The sequence below is a fragment of the Peromyscus eremicus genome, chromosome 19 (genome assembly GCF_949786415.1).
Source record: "Peromyscus eremicus chromosome 19, PerEre_H2_v1, whole genome shotgun sequence".
Taxonomy (NCBI): Eukaryota; Metazoa; Chordata; class Mammalia; order Rodentia; family Cricetidae; genus Peromyscus; species Peromyscus eremicus.
The window spans coordinates 7,318,558-7,340,318 of NC_081435.1; the positions used below are offsets into that span (position 1 = coordinate 7,318,558).

Here is a 21,761-nt window from a genome sequence, read left to right on the forward strand (position 1 = left end):
AATCAGCAAGAGCTGCTGGATGGCCTATAATGCACTTCTAAGGTTTGCTATCTCAGGGAATTCCTGACAAATGGAGAAAATGAAAGGGAAGTTGAGGACAGGCTGCTCCGTAATGACTGTTCAGGCCATGTGTGACGCTTCTCTGTGGCTTTCTAATGCCATCTTACATCTTCAATGAGAGTTTCATAGTTCCCAAGCACCTTCATGAAGATTACTGCTCACCTGTTAAAAATGATCAGCAACCCTGGTCCTAAATACCAAAATTTTCAACTCCTTCACAAGGCTGGGCATGCCACATGCATCCTCTGACACCACTGTATGCAACAGGTGAGCCACTGGCCTCTTTAAAAATGTTATCAAAAGGAAATAGCAAGAATAATGTCTTATCTTTTCAAATAGAGTGAAATAGAGAATTAAAATGACTGGCTAGGATATGAAAACTGATTCTAACTGGGAAAGACACATAATGCTGCAGGATTGAGAAAGGAATGTTGTGCAACAGAGGGGACAGCAAAATGGGAAAACACGATGAACTCCGTGGTGGCAACTCTAACATCACCCTTCATATGGTAGAATACGCCAAGCAGCTGGTAACTTGGGAAGGTGCAGAAGACTGCCATTATTTCCTTACACCCTACGGGCCACTAGCTCACACCAGAAACAGCCAGCCTCAGTGACTTAGCAATGTGGTGTGTATAAGGTGGAATGAATTATTTCAGTATCCAAACTCATGCACAGAATTATGGCATGGCATTTTGCTTCCATGAATGGCATAGCGTTGGATTATTATCCTACAAAAGGTGCCAAAAATATATAAAAGGTAAAAGCGTACGATCATTTAGAGTCAGGGCTCTGACAGGAACATTAACCAGTGACACTAAGACTAATGCTCCTCCTGGGAAGTTGGAGTGAATTTTCTTTTTTCCCCAAAGTTACTTTTTTCCCCTAGTGGGTGTTTTAAACAGCGTGTCTTGAGCTTTCGTGTGCTGGTTTGTCCTTTAACATTGTCTAAGAAGGATAAAGAAAACAAGTAATAGTATGTCATGTGCAAAACACACACTATCATCTATTCTTCTCCCAAGATGGATGGCTGGAGGGAAAAGCCGAAAATATTTTGAATCTTTCATAATCACAACTTCAGGACAAATCACAAGTGTCTAAGTTATACTAAAAAGATGTAAGCGAAAAGTTAAGCCCCATTTCTCGTGTTACCAGCATTATGGAATAACTATAAAATGAGCTATCATCTTTAAAACTATTCAAAATCTCCAAGTAATTAATCTTATGTCAATGGTTTCTGGTGACAGACTATGTGCTTATTTGTAATAAACAAATTAAAGGCTCTTAGAAAAAAGCATTAGTCATTTAAAAAAAATGAATCACAAAAATACAATAAAAAATTGCAACCAATTACCCTAAGATTTTTTTTTTTGCCTGGTAGAACTATTTCTTAGAATCATGTCAATATATTTTGCACACTCAGGGGGTACTTTCCTACTATACAGGTTCTATACTGCATAGTCATTTACAGATTCAAAGAACCTGGAAAGTTTGTAGGACGTCAAGATTCTCTTTGAGATTAAGTTGATATCCTGTGATTTGAATTAAAGCACCATCAAGTCAGCCATGACCCACTAGATAAGAGAGTGATTCAGTGTTGAGACAGACCAACTCTGTCATGCACTCATTAAAAAAGCATGTAATGAGCAGGGGCAGGAGGATGCTTTTGAGAAAATTGGAAATCAACTTCTGAAAGACCACATAGGTGGGAAGCAAATCATTATTTAAATAGAAATTAAAATAAAATGTAAGTTGCACCAAAGAGCTTCCCTAGCTAAGAGGCCATTTACATTTCAAAGTCCTCTGCCTCCAGTATTCTTAGGTGTTTGAGCACTGGGTCTGTCAGCACTGTGGAGACACTTCAATTAAGGCTATGTGGTAGAGCTCTGTGCAAATTAATTAGTGGAGGTTAACAGATTTTCTAAATGCAGCTCTCTCAGACAGCTTTAGAGATGTGCAAGATTTGCTGGGAAATAAAATTTAAATATGATTCACTGATCAATTCTTGCTTTCATATTTCAATAACACACTGTGCAACGAAAATGTGTTCATGACAATACTAAAAGGCTACTAACCAAAATTTTGTTCATTTCCCACTAGAACTAAAGCAACGGGCTTTACATTTTGCTTTAGATAGGTTTTATTTCTGATTTCGGTCTAGCTTTGTTGGCAAGAATTCTCATATAGTAACCACAATTAATTTGATCATATTTACATGGAATGTGTCTATAGTTCCAATTCACGTATGTTCCACATAGACAAGCTTTCTAGAAATTTCTATAAACAACATCATAACAAAAGCACAGATTTCATGGCCCCTCCTGATATTCTATGTGTTAAGTTTGTTTACTATAATTTTGCCAAATATTAAAGTTGAGCGTGTTTTAATCCAAGTTAGTATTTATGAGTTCCTTTCTGAAATTAGAGGAAATAGTTTTTGACCCTTAGAATCAGATGTCTGATAAGTACCATTCTTCAGACTAAGTAAAATAGATGCAGGAAAAGCAGTTGTGTGAGGTTTCTCAGTATAAACTGAACAAGGAGGAAACTTGGACATTTCACAAGGCCGGGAGTTTCCAACAATGTACATAGGAACTACAAGGTCTTCTCTGTAGTCCCACAATAAAGTCCCTATGGTCTCATTATGGAGACTGAAAAACTCACACTTGCTAGGCCCCAGACAGGAGTCAGAGACCTTCTGAAGAGCACGCACACTGTACAGACAAGAATTGTTTTGAAGATACTACCATTGAGAAGAGGCTGTCCTTTGTGCACATCCTTCGGTAAGACTGCACTGTAAACATCTTCAGGAAATCCAGTCTTGCATAATGCAATTTCACCAGAAGCCTCCACAGACGCCTGGAACACAAGAGAAAAATGCAGGCAATGATTGCTGCCTCCTTCAACCAAGAAACCATCCACTTGGCATCCAGCCCCATTTTTTTCAACTATCTTGTACAAACAACCTCTGTTTCTGAAGGGTTACAATTAGAATGCAGAGGGCAAAGGGTTAATCTTTTTGATAATTGGAGTTGAAGAAACAAATCCCACTTGTCTAGTCCTGAAAAAAAATCTACATAATACACATTCCAGGTTTTTCTAAGGACTGACCATTTCCATTAAAATGGCCTTTGTGAATGAAGAGGACCAAGTAGGCATGGAACTAGGAGTCAGCCAAATAGTCCTAGGGGCCCACATATCACCCACAGTAACGAGAGAGCTCATGGGGGGAAAAAAGTATACATTCAAGTGTATACATAGTTTCATATTCTCATCTAGTTCTTCATGAAGTTTGCTTCCACATGCTTTGTTCATAGAAAAAGTTATGATAAACTTACTGCATAATAAACAGTACATGCCAAGTCAAACCAAACAATGTCAAGTATATAGTCTTTAATTCAAAGAATATGGTTATATTAAAAACTATTAAAAATGATCAATTCAATTAAGATTCTTTTTTTATACTTAAGAAAGTAACTACAAGCCTTTCTGCATCTTCCTCTCTGTCAACATACACAGTTACTCACAGGATACTTAAAATTTAGTCACCCCAAGGGTTACTGAATTATCCATCAACATTTGCATGGTTACTTCTGGCTTCACTGCTTCAATCTCAGGATGTTTAGACCCTATAGTATTCTCTATTAACTATAGGACACTCTACCCTAAACTGATGAAAGTTCAAACACAGAAGGAAGAGGAAGAATACATAAAGTTCACCAAAGGGAGCAATTTCAATCACCAGAGTGTTAGGACCAGTCCCCAAAGACACAACAAATCAGAAAGAAATGATCACTGACCCATCCCTACCCCCAAAGTGACAGAACTCAGAACAAGTAGTGTCTGGATGAAGCAATACAATGCTGCTTCTTAATTAAAGGAATCCCTGAATTACACACATGAAGTTTAGAAATAATAATGTTGCAAAAGGCCACTCATCTAATAGCTAATCTGCTCTTTCCATGTCTAAGGGAATAAAAACACAAACAAATTTAAAGTGTATTAAATATTGCACAGTATTTAATATCAAAATATTATTAGGAACTACAAAAGAGATTGTAGTTTAGCCTTATGGAGGTAGACTTTGAGTGTCATCCTGACAAAAATGTAAAGTCAGCTAGGGGATGGCCATAGTACACTTTTGAGCGAATCTGTGAAGACATTTGCAAAGAGGACCAACTGAGTGGAAAGACCCATGCTGAGTGTAGGTGGTACCATTCCATGAGTTAGGGTCCTCCAAAAGTAAAAGAAGAAAGAGGAGACAGGCCTTCCCTTCTCTCTGCTTCCTTTCAGCTGTGAAGACCAGCTTCAGCCACAGAGGACACCCACATGACACTCTGTCCAAGTGTATGGGAACAGTGGCAATGGACAGGCACTTAGGAAGCCAGGAGCCTACTTAATATTGCCTTCACCCAGTTGCTTCTGTCGGGTATTTTAGTCATACAGACAAAAAGTGAACCAATACAAGACCCACAAAATTCATGACAGGTTTCAAGTCAACTATATGTGAGAAGAGAACATATAAAATCAGGGACACAGAGGGACCCACCTCTTTACCCAAGAGTAAGTGTACAAACGAGACTACTTTGGCAAAGTCTGCTGAGGATGACTTTGGCTACCTCCTTCCTACACTGTACTACATTCCCAGAGAAGTTCTCTCCTTGGTGCCCTAGTAAATGATGGAGAGATGTTCACTGAAGCATAGCTATTGTCTTGGGATCTACAGAGCCCCTACACATCCACCCACAGGAAAATGGACCAATATATTTTCCAAGACTCAAGAAGAGAAAAACCCAACATCATTAACACTGAAGACCTGGTCTGCATGTATCCAATAGGCAATTTGTCAAATGGACAACACAACAAGCAAAAATAGTCAAGGCCTTAAAGTTATACACAATGTGGAAGCAGAAATTTAATTATCAGTCAAGCTCAGGACGAGCATTAGTTTAAGTACCCCAAAAACCACATTTGTGTGGCATTCCAGATTAAAACTGAAGGCTAAGCACATGGCACTACAAGTCACTCTTAAAAATAAATAAATAAAAGATACGAGTGATGATTCCATTTTTACAAAATTTAATCACAAAGATAGCCAGTGCTCTGGACACACACAAATAAATAGAAGGAGAATTTTAAAGCAGCCAAGGCAATGAGAGCAACCACCTCCAGGATGGGAAGGTGAGACATGCAACAGGAAAGATTTTTTTTTTTTTACAGGTTGCTTCAAATGTATCTGTAGTAGCTCATTTCTTTGGTAGAGCAGGTGAAGCAGCAAAGTAAGATGTGAAGACTGGAAAAGACATGTGGGTACACTCTGAATTATTTCCAGTATGTCCACATGCTACCAATTTCATAATAAAAGATAAGTAATTTGGAACCAATTAAGAAGAAGAGATGTCCCCCATACTTGTGGAGTATGAGACACAGAAAGGTGTTACCATACTAGCCACTTGAGATCCCAGTTACATGCACCCTGATACAGGGAAGGCACTTGGTAAAAGGAAAGCTTTAACTTTTAGCTCACGAAAACAAATGAAGGGAACTCCCCATCTGACACATTAAGGGGACTATAAACCTGTGTCCCACTGCCATGTTATGGATTCGCTTCTTCACCCCTAGCACAAGCTTCAAAACATGGTGGAGCTGTGACAGATTCTTGTCAAAATATGTGGGTCAGGGCAGAGCTGGGAGGATGACCAGACAGAGCAAACTGTGAAAGACTTACAAAAAGGCGCAATCTCATTTCAGCTGGACACTGGGAGGGTCAGTGTGCAGCTGCATGGAGAAGCTCTCCATGATCCATGAATTCTTAAGACTGTGGACTAATGGGTGGTTTTGCTTCAATTCCAAGATTAATGTGTTTAGCTAAGCAGAACTGGCACCAATAACGACCTGGTCGAAACTTACAGGAACAAGATCACAAGGCTACCTCAAGGCCATCAGGAATAAGGTGGATGTTGTCTTCTTATGGTTTAAGTCTCCTTTATATAAAAGGAAGAATTTCACTCTGTAATCCTTTATCTAGTCTCTCTGCATACACCGTCCTCAGCTATGCAAGGGTGCCTGCCTGCCTAGACTGACCATGAGAATGCAAAGCCATAAAAAGTGCATCCCACACAAACCCTGACTGCTCATAATAAACACCTGTGAGAGCCTGTATGACTGTGAGGTTTTTATGTCCACCTCAAATAACGACTTATTATTCTTCCCTAAGACAAAAATGGAGCCAGAAAAGCATGGTGCTACTAATCCATGTTAATATTTGTATTAATATATCTATTTCAAGTTGGACATGGTGGTACATGACCATAATTTCAGCACTTGGAAGGTAGAGACAGGAGGATCAGGAGTTAAAGATCACCCTCAACTACACAGAAAGTTTGAGGCTAGCCTGGGCTATATAAGCTCTTGTTTCAAAAATTATATGTAATATCTAACTATATATATAATACATAAATGTGTGTTGTGTTATACATCATTCTTTTCCAATTTAAACTATCAAAATCAACATGTCAAACTAACAGGCAGCACTCAAGTAAATATAATCTAGAGAAATTATGTCTTTCTTTATTTCAGGTACTAGGTTAGTAAATCCCCTATTTTACTGTATTCTCCCAGGCTCAGACTAGGCTGTTATCAGCTTTGAGACTTGTGGAGACTAACTTGTTGGCAAGCAGGAACTACCCTGGCAAGGTGAATCTACTCCTGAAGTCTCTTGCAGTAAAGAAACAGCTTCAGAATGTGGAAGGTTCTCTAGTGTAACCCAGACTTGATGATGGAATGTTCTACATTAGTGTTTTTACCCCATAATGTATCCTCATATTTTAGGCTATCACAGCTTGGAGGGGAATGCTGGTTTCTAGAGGGGAGGAGACCAGGGGTCCCGCCAAACACGGTTACACCCAAGACAGGATTCATGATGAAGTACTAACCTAAATACCAAACAAATAAACAAAACACCCACCAAAGTTGTATGCTACATGGAAATCCACAAGAAAGGAGTGTCTCTTCACATTTCCCTTCACATTTCCATGTGTGAAGCCCATGATCTCAGATAACTCACTGGACAACTTCCTCATCCTAACCAGGTCTGGGGTGAAACTCTAAAAATCAGATTCAAGGAATGGAATTCTCCCACAAACTTACTGTACATGACTGAAAGGAACTGTGACCTAAACATATTCTTGTGAACAGAACATACGTGAGTGGTGCTTGGGTGAGCAGGCTTTTTTTTTTATATATATATATATAGGTCAAGCAGCAAGCATTTTTAGGCTCTGCAGGATCTGTTTCCAGTCCTTAACTTTGCTGCTGAAACTCAAAAGCAGCTAGACATTTGGCAAGTGAATAAACAACACTACATTAATTCCAAGGAAACCTATCTGTGGACACAAAACCTTGATTTTCTGCATAAGCACAGTGAAAAATATGGGAATCACTCTTGACCAAGCAAACACACAGAACTATCAGCTGCAGACCCTTGGGATACTGTTACGTTTTAGACAGCATTGGTATCTCACTTGATTCTCCTTAAGCCTCTCTGGGGCTGGAAGAACATCAGCATTTTACAGGCAGCAAATGAGTTCTCACAGGAAGTGAAATACCCAAGACCACACTTCCACACACAGGAAGAGGATGAGTTCTAGCTCTGCTGCTCTTCCAATTACAAAACAACATTAGACCCTTTGGAAAAGCGTGTTCTGAGTGTGCATTTGCCGCTGGAAACAGAACGAGGCCCAGGCTTAGGAGCACAAAGCTTCAAGTAGGAAGTGTAGAAGTGCGGAGCCCCAGGGGATATGAAGGCTCCTGGGGTCCTGAGGTCTCCCCAAAGGAGGCTTGTAGTAGCAAAGCAAAGGGGCCTGGCAGGGAAGCTGTGGCAGGAGTTCACTGTCTGAGCTAAAATGAGACAGCAAGAAACAGCACATGCCTAGGGAATGACAATGAGCTCCCTGTCAGGCAGCCCAAGAAACAAGGCAGGAAGTCAAAAGTTGAAGCTGGAGAGTTACACAGGGTCAAGTCATAGATGGCTGGGAGCCTGGGGTTCACCTACTGGCTGGGCCAAGGAAGAGGGTGTTGGGGACCAGGAGTACACCAGCAAACTGTATTTGATAGAGCATTTTCCAAAATGCTTCATGGGAAATGGGGGTAGGTGAAAAGTGGCAGCTGGGAGACATTATAGCATACAGACTTCATTCGGGGCTGGGCATAAAGAATGGGCGAATCCTATAAACGTGCCCTCATTTAAAATCAACAGGGTTTAGTGGGAACCAGGACCCAGAGAGGGAGGGGGAGATGACTTTCCTCCTCTTTCCAGCTGAGTGAGTTTGCCACAAACTGGAAAAGATAGTCACAAAATTACAATGCCAGGAAGACAGTGCTAAAGAAGCAGAAAGAATGGGATGATAAATCTACCTATGGAAGTCAAAGAGGACTCCACAGCACAAGTGACATTTAGGCCTTGACTTTAAAGATGATCAAAAATTTTCCAAGAGTAAGTGGAAAAGAACAGCCCAAGCTAAAGGTACAGGCAACAAAGATTAGTGCTGATCTTGTAGCCCATCACACCAATACAAGTCAGGCCTTCTTTTCCTAATATCTGAGGTTGATTCTGGACTACTGGGAGCAGTTTGTTTTTACATTTAACACTCCAAAATTAGATTTCAAGGAATTAATCATTCCAGCTGGCTTCTACAAACCCCCATGTTTATACATCAAGGAACAATCAGGAGACTTTCCAAAGTCTTGATGAAGCCGCAATAATAGATGCTAGAGACAGTCCATGCCAGATGTCCAGGTATGGCTCTGCCTTGCTGACTCAGGGTTGTGAGCCAAGCTCTTGAAAAGGGTATGCATGTTTCAACATCGAAATGTTTGAAGCATGGAATTTCAATGCACCAGACTGCCTGACTTTCTGTCCCCACCAACTGCTACAGCCTGTGAGCCCCCTAAAACATCCTAATTCTCCATGGGAAGAGTGAGAGATCTAAAGACAGCAGCCACTCACAGGGCAGATATGAGGATTAGCTATTAGTCAGAGTGGTATTAACAGGACTAGGCCACCAGGCCTCTGACTCACGGTTCATCTGTTACACAGACCAGCAGTCCCGAAGCTGGTTCAGCTTGGCACACCATCTGGCACCTTGGTTTAAGAACAGATTCTTGTAACCTAAGGCTCACTACCCCAGAATCTCAAAGAATGTGAGTAGGTATTTAACAAGTGGCTGTTTCCAGAATCACCCCTCGACTCACATCTTTTGGTTCTAGTCCTCAAGATTAATAACTTAGCAACAAGAAAAGGGAATAAAGAGACAATTATTTTTATGTTCTTATTTATATTCCTTTTAAAATTGTGTGTGCATGAACACGCACATGCGTGCACTATGTGAATGCTTTCTGAAAGCTATAGAAAGAGGCTGAGTGCCTTCTAGTACTCTCCTTATTTCTTTGAAACATGGTCTCTCGATGAACCTGGATTTAGGCTGGCAGCCAGCAGGTCCCGTTCATCCTCCTGTCTCTGGTCCCAACAGTTACAGGGTTATAGACGTGAATGCAGCCATACTAGATTTTTCACATGGATGCTAGGAATTTGAACTCAAGTCCTCATGTTTTTAAAGCGAAAGTTTTTATTCACTCAACTCTCTCTCCAGAACTCTTTTCACAGTCATCTAGTCACAACACTGTTGCATTCCTGTGAAGAGACACCGTGACCACCGCAACTCTTACAAAGGAAACCATTTAACTGGGGGCTTGCTTAGAGTTTCAGAGGTTTAGTCCATTATCATCCTAGTGGGGAGCACGGCAGCAGACCTGGTGTTGGAGAGGTAGTTAAGAGCTGAATCCTGATCCACAGGCACAGAAAGAGAGAGAGCCTAGGCCTGGCCTGGCATGGGCATTTGAAACTTCAAAGGTCAACCCCAGTGACACAATTTCACCAACAAGGCCACACCTCCTAACCCTTATAACCCTTTCAAATAGTTCCACTCCCTGGTGACCAAAGATTCAAGTGTATGAGCTTATGGGGGCCATTTTCATCCATATCACCACAACTCCTATTTCTACTCCTTAGAACATGATTGTGAAAAAGCATTCTTTGTTTTGTTTTGAGACAGTTTCTTACTATGTAGCCACAACTGGCCTCAAACTCACTATGTAGACCAGGCTGGCCTTGAACTCCAAGACATCTGCCTGCCACTGCCTCCCAAGTTCTACCTGACCCGAAAAACAATCTGCAAGAACAGAATAGAATTACAAATTCCCCCTTAGGGTACAAACAGCCTTGACTGACTGCAGTAGCAAATTAAGAGTCAATTATCATTCCTGGGGCAGTGTCCATAGATACTATCGCTGTCCTTCCAAGAACAGACTAAGTTTTATAGACTACTATTGCTTCACCTGATTCTCTTCAGGTGTCCTCCAAGGGGGGGCAAAAATACCAGCATCTCTGTTATTTGGTTTGAAAATGACACTTACTTGATTCTGTTGTTTTGCTATTAATAGAGACATCAACTCATCCCCCACCCTGTAATAACTCTTCTGCACCACTGCTCAAAAATGACAAGCAGTTGGCTAGTCCTCTCACACTACCAGAGCAAAATTCACACTGGCCAGAGGATCTGAACTCATTCAGTGCCGCTCTGCGCTCTCACACAATCAGCTCACCTATCTTGAGTTTCAATTTCCTCTTACAAGTCTTAGCTCTACTCTTCCTGGGCTGAAGATCGACCTCCTTGTCTATAATGGCAGAAGTGTAATAGGAGTTGAGGAGTTCGGCTTGCCTATTACCATTAGTCTCCAGTCTGATTCTGAACTTGCAGCACTGTGGCTTTTCGACCTTGTTAAATTTCTCCACTGTCTCCATACCATGAGCTTTAAAGCTCAAATCTACTTCTTTAAGTTTCTGTTCTGATCAGTTTTTACTCTCCGCTGGGTCACTGTATCTGCTTTCCAATTTTCTCCACGTCACTCTTGAGTCTCAGCTATTAGATATTCCGTGCAGACACAGTGAACTGACTCTCCAGTCACCTCATCTCTCTGTCTTATTCTCAATCATTTATCATGATTGCCTAAAAGCTTCACATCTGAACACGAGCCCCTATCTTGAAGAACCACTACATTTTCTTTCTAAGAAGACAACTAGTGTGTGTTATCATAAGTCCTTAATCAATTGGATACTTCTCTCCAAGTTTTCCTTTTTAACCCATCAGATTGCTGTGATTATAATCCATTTGGAAGACTGTAGGAATTACCACATGCAGATGGGTTGATACTTCCTTAAAACACACGTGTTCCCCTACTCTTTCCAGAATGGACAGCAGTCATGTGCATAGTGTTGACTGAAGGCCTGCATCAAACCTACAAAGGCTCAAATTCAGCCCCATCCTCCTACTTCCCGATGTTGTTCAGCTATATAGGGTCATCTATGATTCAGCTTCCTTCTCTGCAATAGTAATAATAATAATAATTAATAATAATAATAATAATAATAATAATAATAATAATAATAATAAAACTTTTGGCCTTTTAAGAATGTAGTAAAAAGCAACAAACAGCTTAAAGATAATTGTATATTCACTACAAAGCCACTCCCTATGGGCCAAGCATTCAAACACATGAGTCTATGGGGGCCATATCTATTCAAACCACCATAATCGGAATAGGCACTATCTATGAGTGTGGCAGAATATCATTAGGGATAATTTTATTTATTTTTTTTAGACCGGTAGTGTTTGACTTTACCCTATGTCTCTGGGCTATCTAGTCTCTTGTTCTTGATTACCTAAGCAGTGTTGAGTATGGGTTCTTGTGGAGTGGGCCTTAAGTCAAATTGGACATTGGTTGGCTACTCATACAAGTTCTGTGCCACTATTGTCCCAGAACATCTTGCAGGCAGGACAGATTATAGGTCTAAGGTTTTGAGACTGGGTTAATATTTATGTTTCTCTTTTGGTAGCCTGAAGAGTGCCTTGCCTTCCTGCACTGAAAAGACCAGAATGTAGGTGAAGGATACATGTAGGCAACTCAACTTCTCCATAGTCAATTAATTGTGTGGTTATAGTCATCAGCATTGCTGTTTCTTCCTGCCCCACCCATTGTCAGTTTTCAGAGAACGACCCTTAACCCTTGTCTTAGTAACAGCCTTGGAGATTTGTTTGAGGACTCCAAGGGACCCCCTTGGACAACAATTCAGTTGAAAGCAGTCCAATCCTGCCACTGGAAGCCTTGCCTGGCAATAGAGATGGCCAACTGACACTTTGAGACATTCTTTAAAAATACAGGGTCCGGGGGCAGGTTCAGTAGCTACAGCTAAGGTTTGATATACATACACAATGCTGAGGGCTCCACCTCCAGCAACAAAATAAAACAAAATAAAAAATTAGATACAAAGGCTGTAAAGAAATCAAGGGGACTAAAAACAAATTCACAAAAAGAACAAAGGAAACAGAGTGCCACTCCTTTTTCAGTATGTGGTTTGTGGGTTAAAAGGTGGGGACCAGAGAGTGGGGACATGACTATGATAATATTTTCATTATGCTGCTTCCAAATTATGTAAGCAAATAGGAGCAATTAATGAAGACCGCGTTAAGGTGGTTAGATAGATGCACAATAGAATAATGGAACTGTTAAAAGACAAATTCTGGATGACTGGATTTTTGTTATTTGCTAATCCAATTTATAAGAATATCAATGCACTTGCCAAATTCCTTATATTTCACGGGATTTCATCCCTGGTGTTGGGAGCTACGTTAAGAAGATTATTCAAAAAGCAAGGGTGCCTGCCACTCTTTATGCTCTCAGTGTCAGCCACGTCGCTGATGCCACTTTGAATTTCATATCTCTAGAACAATGTGCAGCTGAACTCTGAACAATGTCAATGATTTGTTTTGTGATGTACTGTTCTTGAGGAAGCATTCAGCATTTTACATAGGCTCTCTCTGTGTGTGTGTGTGTGTGTGTGTGTGTATGTGTGTGTGTGCATGTTCATGTATGTGCTGATGCACTTGTGTGTATGAGGGTATGCATGCACATGTAGGTCAGAGGTCAACTTCAAGTGCTGTTCCTCAGCACACTGTCTGTAGTCAGATTTTCTTTGGGCCAACAGCTCACAAATAATGACACAGAGACTTCTTATTAAAATGAAAGCTCAGTCTATAGCTTAGGCTTGTTCTTAACTAGCTCTTATAACTTAAATCAACCCACTTTTATTAATCTATGTTCTATCACATGGTGTTACTTCTCATCCATCTTGCACCTCCCATTTCCAATCCGTGTCTCCTGGCATGTCCTGGTCATCTTGCTTCCTCTTCCTCTCTCTCTGCCCAGAAGTCCCACCTATACTTCCTGCCTAGCTATTGGTCAGTTGGCTCTTGATTAAACAAATCAGAAGACACCTTAGCAAAGACACACCTTTACAATGTAAACAACTATTCCACAACCATTATCCACCTTGATTTTTGAGATAGTCTCTTCTGAGGACCTAGGCTTGCATATTAGGTGAGGCTGGCTGGCCAGCAAGCTCAGGGATCCTCCTGTCTGGACTGCCCAGCACTGGGAACACAAGTGTGCACCGCCATGCTGAGGCTTTTATGTGGGTTCCAGGGAGCAAGCCTGAATCATCAAGTTTGTACACCAAGTACCCCAGGGTCTGAGTTGTCCCCCTGGTAGTTTCCACTTGACGATTATTTATTCTTTCATTTCCTTCATGATGTTCTGGAGCAGCTCAGGTGCAAAGAACATCTGTCCACGGCCTTCATTGCTCGTGACTTCCTACATGGCTACAGTTGTATTATTAAGATGTGTCTTTGAAAACCTTTAGTATTGTTGCTTTGCTTCTTCTGATGTCTTTCTTTTAATCACAAAAGGACAATGTAGAATCAAACAGTAACTTTGGCATTGGCACAGGAAGCTGCAAGCCCTACAGAAAATGAACTATCAACCAACAGTCAGCATTACCCTATAACAGCTTAATCCAGGGAAGTCTGAGTCCACTGTACCAAAATGTGCTTTTACAATGTCACCATGCCAGGAGCTGAGCTTTTCATGGCTTGGGACAAGATACAAACATTATACCTCAGGTATTGTTCGTGTGCATCTGTGCAATCCCAGAGAAAGGCTCCACAGGCCTCCAGGCTGGAGGTTAACATTAAGTGTACTGCATGGTTAATAGAATGGGTAACAACAATGCACCTATATATTTAGCTGGCTTCTGTAAAAGTTCAACACAGTCATCAGATGATGGCACAGGCTGCTGTTGAATTAAGCTGCCATTAAAAGTTTCAGAAGTGCCTAAGGCAATTCCAGAAGAGATGGTCAATCCCAGCTTAGATTGATTCTGCCCTATCAACTCATTACACTCACCAGAGACAGCAACACGCTTACATATAATATTTAAAATGTCAAACAGCGTAGTACTTGGCATTAGACTGAATTTATAATCAACTTGGGAATTCATTCAACTAAATACACTGAATATCAATGAAGGCCAATATCTAGTCAGTGCTTACTATGGAGCAGGAACTGGGCTAATATGTCTTACAAGCCTGAGAACTTAACTAAGACCACAAAACAATGCAATGGGATAGGTATTGGTAGTAGGGTATTTTTCAGACATGAAAACTGAGAGGAAGCTTAATTAATTAGTTAGCTTAACTTTTTACAATTTCCCAACCCCCTAAAGCATCCTCTATGTAATGGTGACATATACCTAAAACAAATTTAACTGACTGGGGGATATAAATAGCTCAGCAGTTAAGAACATTTACTGCTCTTCCAGAAGACCTAGGTTTGATTCCCAGAACACCCATGGCAGCTCACAACTATCTGTAACTGCAGGTCCAGGGGATTCTATGCCCTCTTCTGACATCCAGGAGTACCAGGCAGGCATATGGTGTACATATACACATGCAGGCAAAACATTCATACACATGAAATGAAATAAAGAAATCTTTAAATAAAATCATTTAAAACCCCTTATCAACTGAGACCAAGAAATATGCCTATTCCCATAATTAACGGTTCCTAAAATACGACACTCACTTATGATACATGCTATTTTACAGGGCATGTGATAATAAAGTATATTATTTATGTACCATATGTAAAATAAAAGGACGTGTGATAAAAATTCAGTGTTCACATAGGATATACGAAATAAGACAATAATAAAATTGTTTCCATGCTTCTATTCACTATGAAAAATGCAGAGAAAAAGACTATTCCTAACTTTTAAAAAAATATCTTTCAAAATCAGAGCTCTACTTACTTCCATACATTTCTGGGAAAAAAAGGTACACACAGGAAACTATTAGTATAGTCCTACCATGGATTCTGTGATCTCCAGTTGTGATACTGATGAAAGGGAAATGATAGTCTACTAATCCCTGCTCTTTGTGCCCTCCAGAGTCCCTTCTCTTCCTCTACAACTCACAAAATCTGCACCACAGCTGCATTTTTAAGATGGTTACAGATATTTACAATCCCCATAACTCTGATTTCATTTGAATAGCAAACCATAGTGGTGATTTTCCTAATTCTATATTCTTCATAAGATAAACACCACCCAATTATAACATTATTCTTGTAGGGAAATAATATTCATGGCATAGCTTCCAGAAACATGTAGCAGCCGAAGAAGGGGACCATCAGTAACTAGAGAGCAAAGCCCTTTCTTCCTCTATCTGGAAGCAGCATCCTGCCCAGAGTCCTAACCTATCACACTAGAAGGGGTGAACGCATGAGTCTTGCAGGTACAAATGGTTCCCAGCTACGATTCCCAGATCCAGTTTCAACTCAACAGCCAAGTGTGAGCTTCTAGAAAGGACGCGAGTCTGGCATTTGGGTGGTTTTGGAGTAAGAGTTCTAGAGGGGAAGTGCTGTTTTTCTGGAAACTCTAAGAACTCTATCGCTCCCTGCTCTGCCCACTCCACAAATCAGTTTGACTTGAACGATAAGATTAAAGTACGGTCCTGGCCGAGACTTTGAGGACTCTGAGATCCTTTCCAGGGCTCTGCAGAAGCCAAAGTACCTCTGTCACATCACAACTTAACTTGTCATTATCACTCCCAATTTCTCATAGGAGTCAGATGGTTTTTCTCAGAGGCTGTGTGACACCATAAACGCAGGTGCATGGGAACAGATGAAGAACAGCACCATCTCATCACTAAGCCAGATGTTAAAGTGATGAAAAAAATTGAGGCACGATGTTATTTTGTTTATTTTTTTCTGATTTGGAAAATGGAGGCATCTTTTTATATGTATTATTACTTATGTTACATAGACAATGAGTTAAATATTTTTAATGAATTAATAAAAAGCATCCAATTTTCTGGGGTTAATTTCTCAACAGTAAACTTTGGTATGCATTACCCACATTGTAAAAGCTCACCAGAGCACACAGTAATCTGTAAGTATCACAGAGTCCTGAAACGAAACACTATGTGTGCTCACGCTCCAGGAAAGAAGAGAGGGACAAACTCAAGTTGCCCGAAGGCTGCATATGCACCAACAATCTGAGCAGCTGGTGCCCAACCTGTCCTCTGTCCCTCCCATCTGGGAGTCACTAGCCCTCAGAAAACAAGTGGAGTGATCTCATCTTCCATGCTGGGAGCTCACAGATTCCCTGCAGGATTTAGGGGAGGAGTGTGTCTGCAATTGTGGGATTGTGGGACTCAGTTCTAGCAAGGAAGACATAATCAAGAGTCAGGGTCATGCCCTCTGACTCTGCACTTATGCGGACTCTTGCTGCTGTTTTTCAGTCTCGCCAATTGATTCTTCAGGCTTACATTTCACATGGATCAGAGTCCAGCAGAGAGTCGAGGTCCTATTTATTGGGAAACTTCAAAGACTTCAGCATTTGGTAAACTACACTGGGACACTGACCAAAAAAAAAAAAAAAAAAAAAAAAAGAAAGAAAAAGAAAAAGTCAAATGTTAGGGAATAAAATACCCATGAGGAGCCTGGCCTTCTGTAAAAGGTTCACTTTCCAAGCCCTGCACACATTTAAACTTGGTGGTGTGCAGGTTTGATTATGTAGTGGCTGGTTTTTGTACTTGGGCAGGTGGCTTTCAACATAGGAAGCTTTCATTCATAAACCACACGACGTTTTGATCTTGATATGTGACCACAACTTGGTCCATCAAAGTAGTTGTGAGAGACAGAGGGCTTAGAGAAGAAAAAAAAATAACAGTTGACCTCAGGAGATGGCACCAGGCCAAGGGATTCAGAAAGGAACCAGGATGCACAGTGACCTAGCCAGCGCTGCACACTCAGGGGGAAGGGCTGCTACAGTTTGGCTTTGGCAATGATATGAGACAGTGTGGGATTTCCAGGGGTTCCCATGAGGCTCAGCCTGAGCAAGTAGGAGCCACGGAGGGACCAAAATGAGATTATTTCAATATCTGCTGCCTGAAGTCTAGCAAGCAGTACAATATTTGCTATTTTTAAACGACAGTGAGCTCAAGAGTCCTAGAAAGGATCTCACTTTAAATTATTCATGACAGACCAATGAAAGCTGCACAGGATTGGCCACTTTTGCCTCAAATTCCCCTCCACATTCAGGGGCACAGAGGGCACATCCTGGATTCTGAAGGTTGGACCAAAAGCTCAAGGGTCAGCCCCAACCACATGATCTGAATGACCTTTACAAACGAAAGGGAAATCTACCCTTGCAGGTGGCCTGTTTTGGCCAAAGCAACACTAAGAGTGTCATAGTGTGTGGCGGGGTGGGGAGAGCTTTGTGTCAAGAAGCTGAGGACACCTGATCCCTGGGTAGTTTGTTCACCACCAGACTGAGCCCAGACTGGTGCCAGTACTAGCTGTCACAATCCAGGAACCCTGAGGGAGTGGACCTTTGGCTGTACTGGCTATAAAGTGAAACTCCTCTAGGAGAGGTTCCTGCTGGGAGGTTAAGATTAGCAACTGGGCCTTGGGGGGTGAGGTACTTACTTACCCATGCATACTGGGTTTTCCTTGAGAGCACTGGCATTTGATATTCAGCCACCTTCACCTAAGGTTTTGAATTGTCCAGTGGCCCCATTTTGCACTAGTTCTTCCTTCTCATCTAGTATGTCCGATGCCATAGAGTCTGCGTCTCCACCTATGTATGCACTGTTTAGTTCAAGGGTTGTAGAGTACAGATCAGAGGCTCAGAGAGCCTCACATCCATAAAGAAAAACCAAAACTCAACCTTCTTCTCAGCCCACTCACAGGCATCTGCACACATCACAAATTCACTGCTGTGGCCTTTGAAATACAAAGACGGGCTCTGGGGAACAGTTCTGCCTGGCATAACTCTTCCCAGATCGGGGCCTCGTTTGCTTTCTACCACTGTAGGCTGCTAAGATGTTTGCATTAATCATCTTACATGCCCCACTCGGGACTCTAAAAAGTAAAACTATAGACCTGCTAAGACATAATGGAGCTAGGGGCAAGAGCCTACTGGCTGATGCCCACTTCCCCGAGGGGCTCGGCATACTTCTGCATGAACACACACTGGATAGTTAAGGACATGGGCTCCATGGTATACTCTGAGACCATTTTCATAGAACCTATATTCTCTGCTTGCATCAAATGGAGTTTTGCCAGCAATAACACCTGTGGGTTCTCTGTACTTCTCTGGCAAGTTTGGATTAGTCAACTGGGCATACAAACCCCAGCTTCCAGTCCCTTAGTCAGCTCTTTTCTGTGACAAGCAGCCCATAGTTAGTCAGAGCCAATACCATTATCACGCTGGACTTAGAGGGCGAATCCCCCAGTGTGCAGGTCAACTTCATTCTACACTGTCAAAGATGGGAAGAGATGGATAACTCATTTGAAACATTTAATCCACCTTTCCCAACCTAGCGTTTATCAGTAATAAAAGTTATATCTTTTTTTCTTCAACTGCTGATTCCTTCATCTTATTTGGCCTTAGATGGATGAGACGCATTTTTTTAGGTCCTCAGAGGACAACAGAATTACCTATAAATATGTAACCTTGCCAAATGTTTAAAGATCAAGGGTAAACATCTAAAGGTCATTTTTTGGCTGAGGATGTAACTCAGTGCATAGGGAACAGGGTTCAATTCCAGCACTGTAAAATGGGTGTGGGTGGAGTCAGACCAAGTAAAATCACTATATCATCGGGAAGACCACAGCCACATGCTCACTAGGTGGTGTGATGCTGAAGAGCTGAAAGCAGGCCATCAGGACTGAGCTATTGATTGGGGGAATCAAGTACTGGGAACAGAGAGCTGCAATGCCCTGGGTTACTGTGTGAGTTCAGTTCAAGACTAAGCTAGTATAATGTCAGGAGAAAAGAAAAACTAACAGTTTGCGGAAGGAACAGCCAGCCTCTTATCCAATACTAACATCTATTTAAGTTATCGCCAACAGCGACTTGGCCAGTGACAAACACCTATTTCAAAAGTCACCTATCCCATGTCTGTCTCAGTCTTTTAGATCTCATTTAAAAGGCCAAAATTTGCTCCTTGAAAACAAAATCCCTTAAATCCTCATTCTAAAGTTCAAATCCCACTCCGGGTAGTAAGTCTCCAAAGTCCACAAGAGACTTACCTTGATCCCCCTGTATCTACTGCATTGCCTGAATTCCTGAAGTGGCTACCAAGGAGCCAGAGCTCCATCAGGTTCCATTCAAGACCCACCCACCACCTCATAGCAGTGAGCCTTCAGGTCCACAGGTTAAGCCAGGCTCTGCTTGAAGTTTGTAAGATAGAAAAGGATAAAAATGCCTAATATTTGCAGGAGAATTGATGCAAGGGTTACAGGAAACAGTACAGGTAAAGTGCTTACGTGACCCAAAGTAAGTACTCTGCAAATATTACATTTAATCACATCTTCATTTTCAAGAAAGTCTCAAGCACATTTTCTTACAAGTCCTAGGTGACAAGTAGCAAGGCCAGACAAATGACCGGGACATTCTGAACTTCATCCTTCATTCTGGAACAGTCTCAAACTCAATCATAACCAGTAGCACTCAAATTTAAGCCAAAAGGAGTCACTAATATCCAAATCATCAGATCTTAAAATGTTAAAGTTGGACTAAAACAAAGGATGGGAGAAATGTGTGTATGTTACTTGGTGGACTTGTCTGGAAAACATTCTTGAATTAACTGGCAAAATGAGAAGGTATGCCATTTGCAACCCAGCAATTCTACTCCAAGATGCATATCCCAGAGCAGAACAGCAGTCTAGCACCCAAGAGCTTCCTAGGCGCACAAATTCTCAGATCCGCTGAGGACTTATACAGAATCAGAAACTTGGAAGTAGGATTTGTTTCAGCAAACTTTCCAATGAATCTTACATAAGTTGAAGTTTGGAAAACACAGTCCTAGGGTATCTCTGGCATTCATGCCTAGGTGGCATGAATAACACTGTTGACAGGGGGAAAAAAAAACAGGAGCTACACTCTCTGGTCCATCAACCACAAACCAAATAAGTAAATTGTACCATATTCATAGCATGTAATGAGCTACATCGTGAAAATGAACAAATTATAGCTACAAAACTCAACTGAATGAATCTTGCTGACATAATAAGCAGAAAACCAAGTCACAGAAAAATATATTATATATACACGTGCATAATACATCTATATATCTACTGAATGATGTATACAAATATATAGAGGTTACATATACATAATCAATGAATGAATGTATAGAGGATGAGTTATAAAGGAAAGAATAAATATTAGAAAAATCAGGATGGGTTTTGTATTTGGGAGAAAGGAAGAGAATGGGACCAGAATTCTGAGAAATAATGAAGCTATTCTTCTTTAGCCTGGCAAATAGTTATACTGAAATATTTATATACTTTATTTTTAAAATTAAGACTGACAAGATGGCTCAGCAGAAAAAGGCACCTGCTACCAAGTCTGAGGACTTGAGTTTGATCACCTGAACCCACATGGTAGAGGTGCTACCAAGTCTGAGGACTTAAGTTTGATCACCTGAACCCACATTGTGGAGGTGCTACCAAGTCTGAGGACTTGGGTTTGATCACCTGAACCCACATGGTGGAAGGAGAACATAACCTCCCAAATTGTCCTCTGACTTATCACATGAATGTCGTAGAAGCTGGCTCCCCTACACCCCCACAACCCCACAAAAATAAATAAAATATAAAGTATATATGTAGTCTTTATATGCTCCTCTTTACCATGCCATACTTGCTAGCAAAACAATCTTTAAAAAATAATAATCTTCAAATAATTTTTTAGAAAGGGGGATAGCTGTCCTTTAATTTTCCATGTATTGATGTTCTAATACATAGTTTGTGTTGTTTTTTGATAATTCAGTGAATTAATATAGTTAATATATTTCTTTTGATTAGTGCCTAGGTGGGACATAGTAATTATTGAAAAATAATAAGCTACAATTACGACATGATAGCACTGAAGTTTAAAGTAAGATACACTACATCTAACTGTCAATAAATCATGGGCAGATAATGAGAACAATGAATCTTACTCTTCGCAGGAACAATTATAATATGACATTATAATATGACATTCAATTACTTCTATCGGGTTCTTGTGTTAAGGTATTCAAAAGATGAGTATGTCTTGGTCCAGGCTAGTTTTAATACAAACATGCACATGCTTGTATTAAAACATACATGTATATGTTTTGCATGGGTCCATTAAAAGAAATAAATCAAAGAAAGAAGAGATGATCTGAGACCCCAGAATGGCTCCTGTCTGA

General features: G+C 40.9%; 1 protein-coding gene across 1 annotated transcript in view; it reads right to left on the reverse strand.

Annotated features, from left to right (window-relative positions):
• Cdh2 (cadherin 2) overlaps positions 1 to 10,921 on the reverse strand; it is a 193,869-nt gene extending 182,948 nt beyond the window's left edge. Inside the window, exons 1-3 of the mRNA XM_059246695.1 lie at positions 10,723 to 10,921; positions 3,399 to 3,451; positions 2,808 to 2,919 (exon numbers count right to left, since the gene is read on the reverse strand). Of these exons, the coding sequence (XP_059102678.1) occupies positions 2,808 to 2,919; positions 3,399 to 3,451; positions 10,723 to 10,921 (364 nt within the window). The remainder of the gene's footprint in view (positions 1 to 2,807; positions 2,920 to 3,398; positions 3,452 to 10,722) is intronic.
• Between the last annotated feature and the right edge of the window lie 10,840 nt (positions 10,922 to 21,761).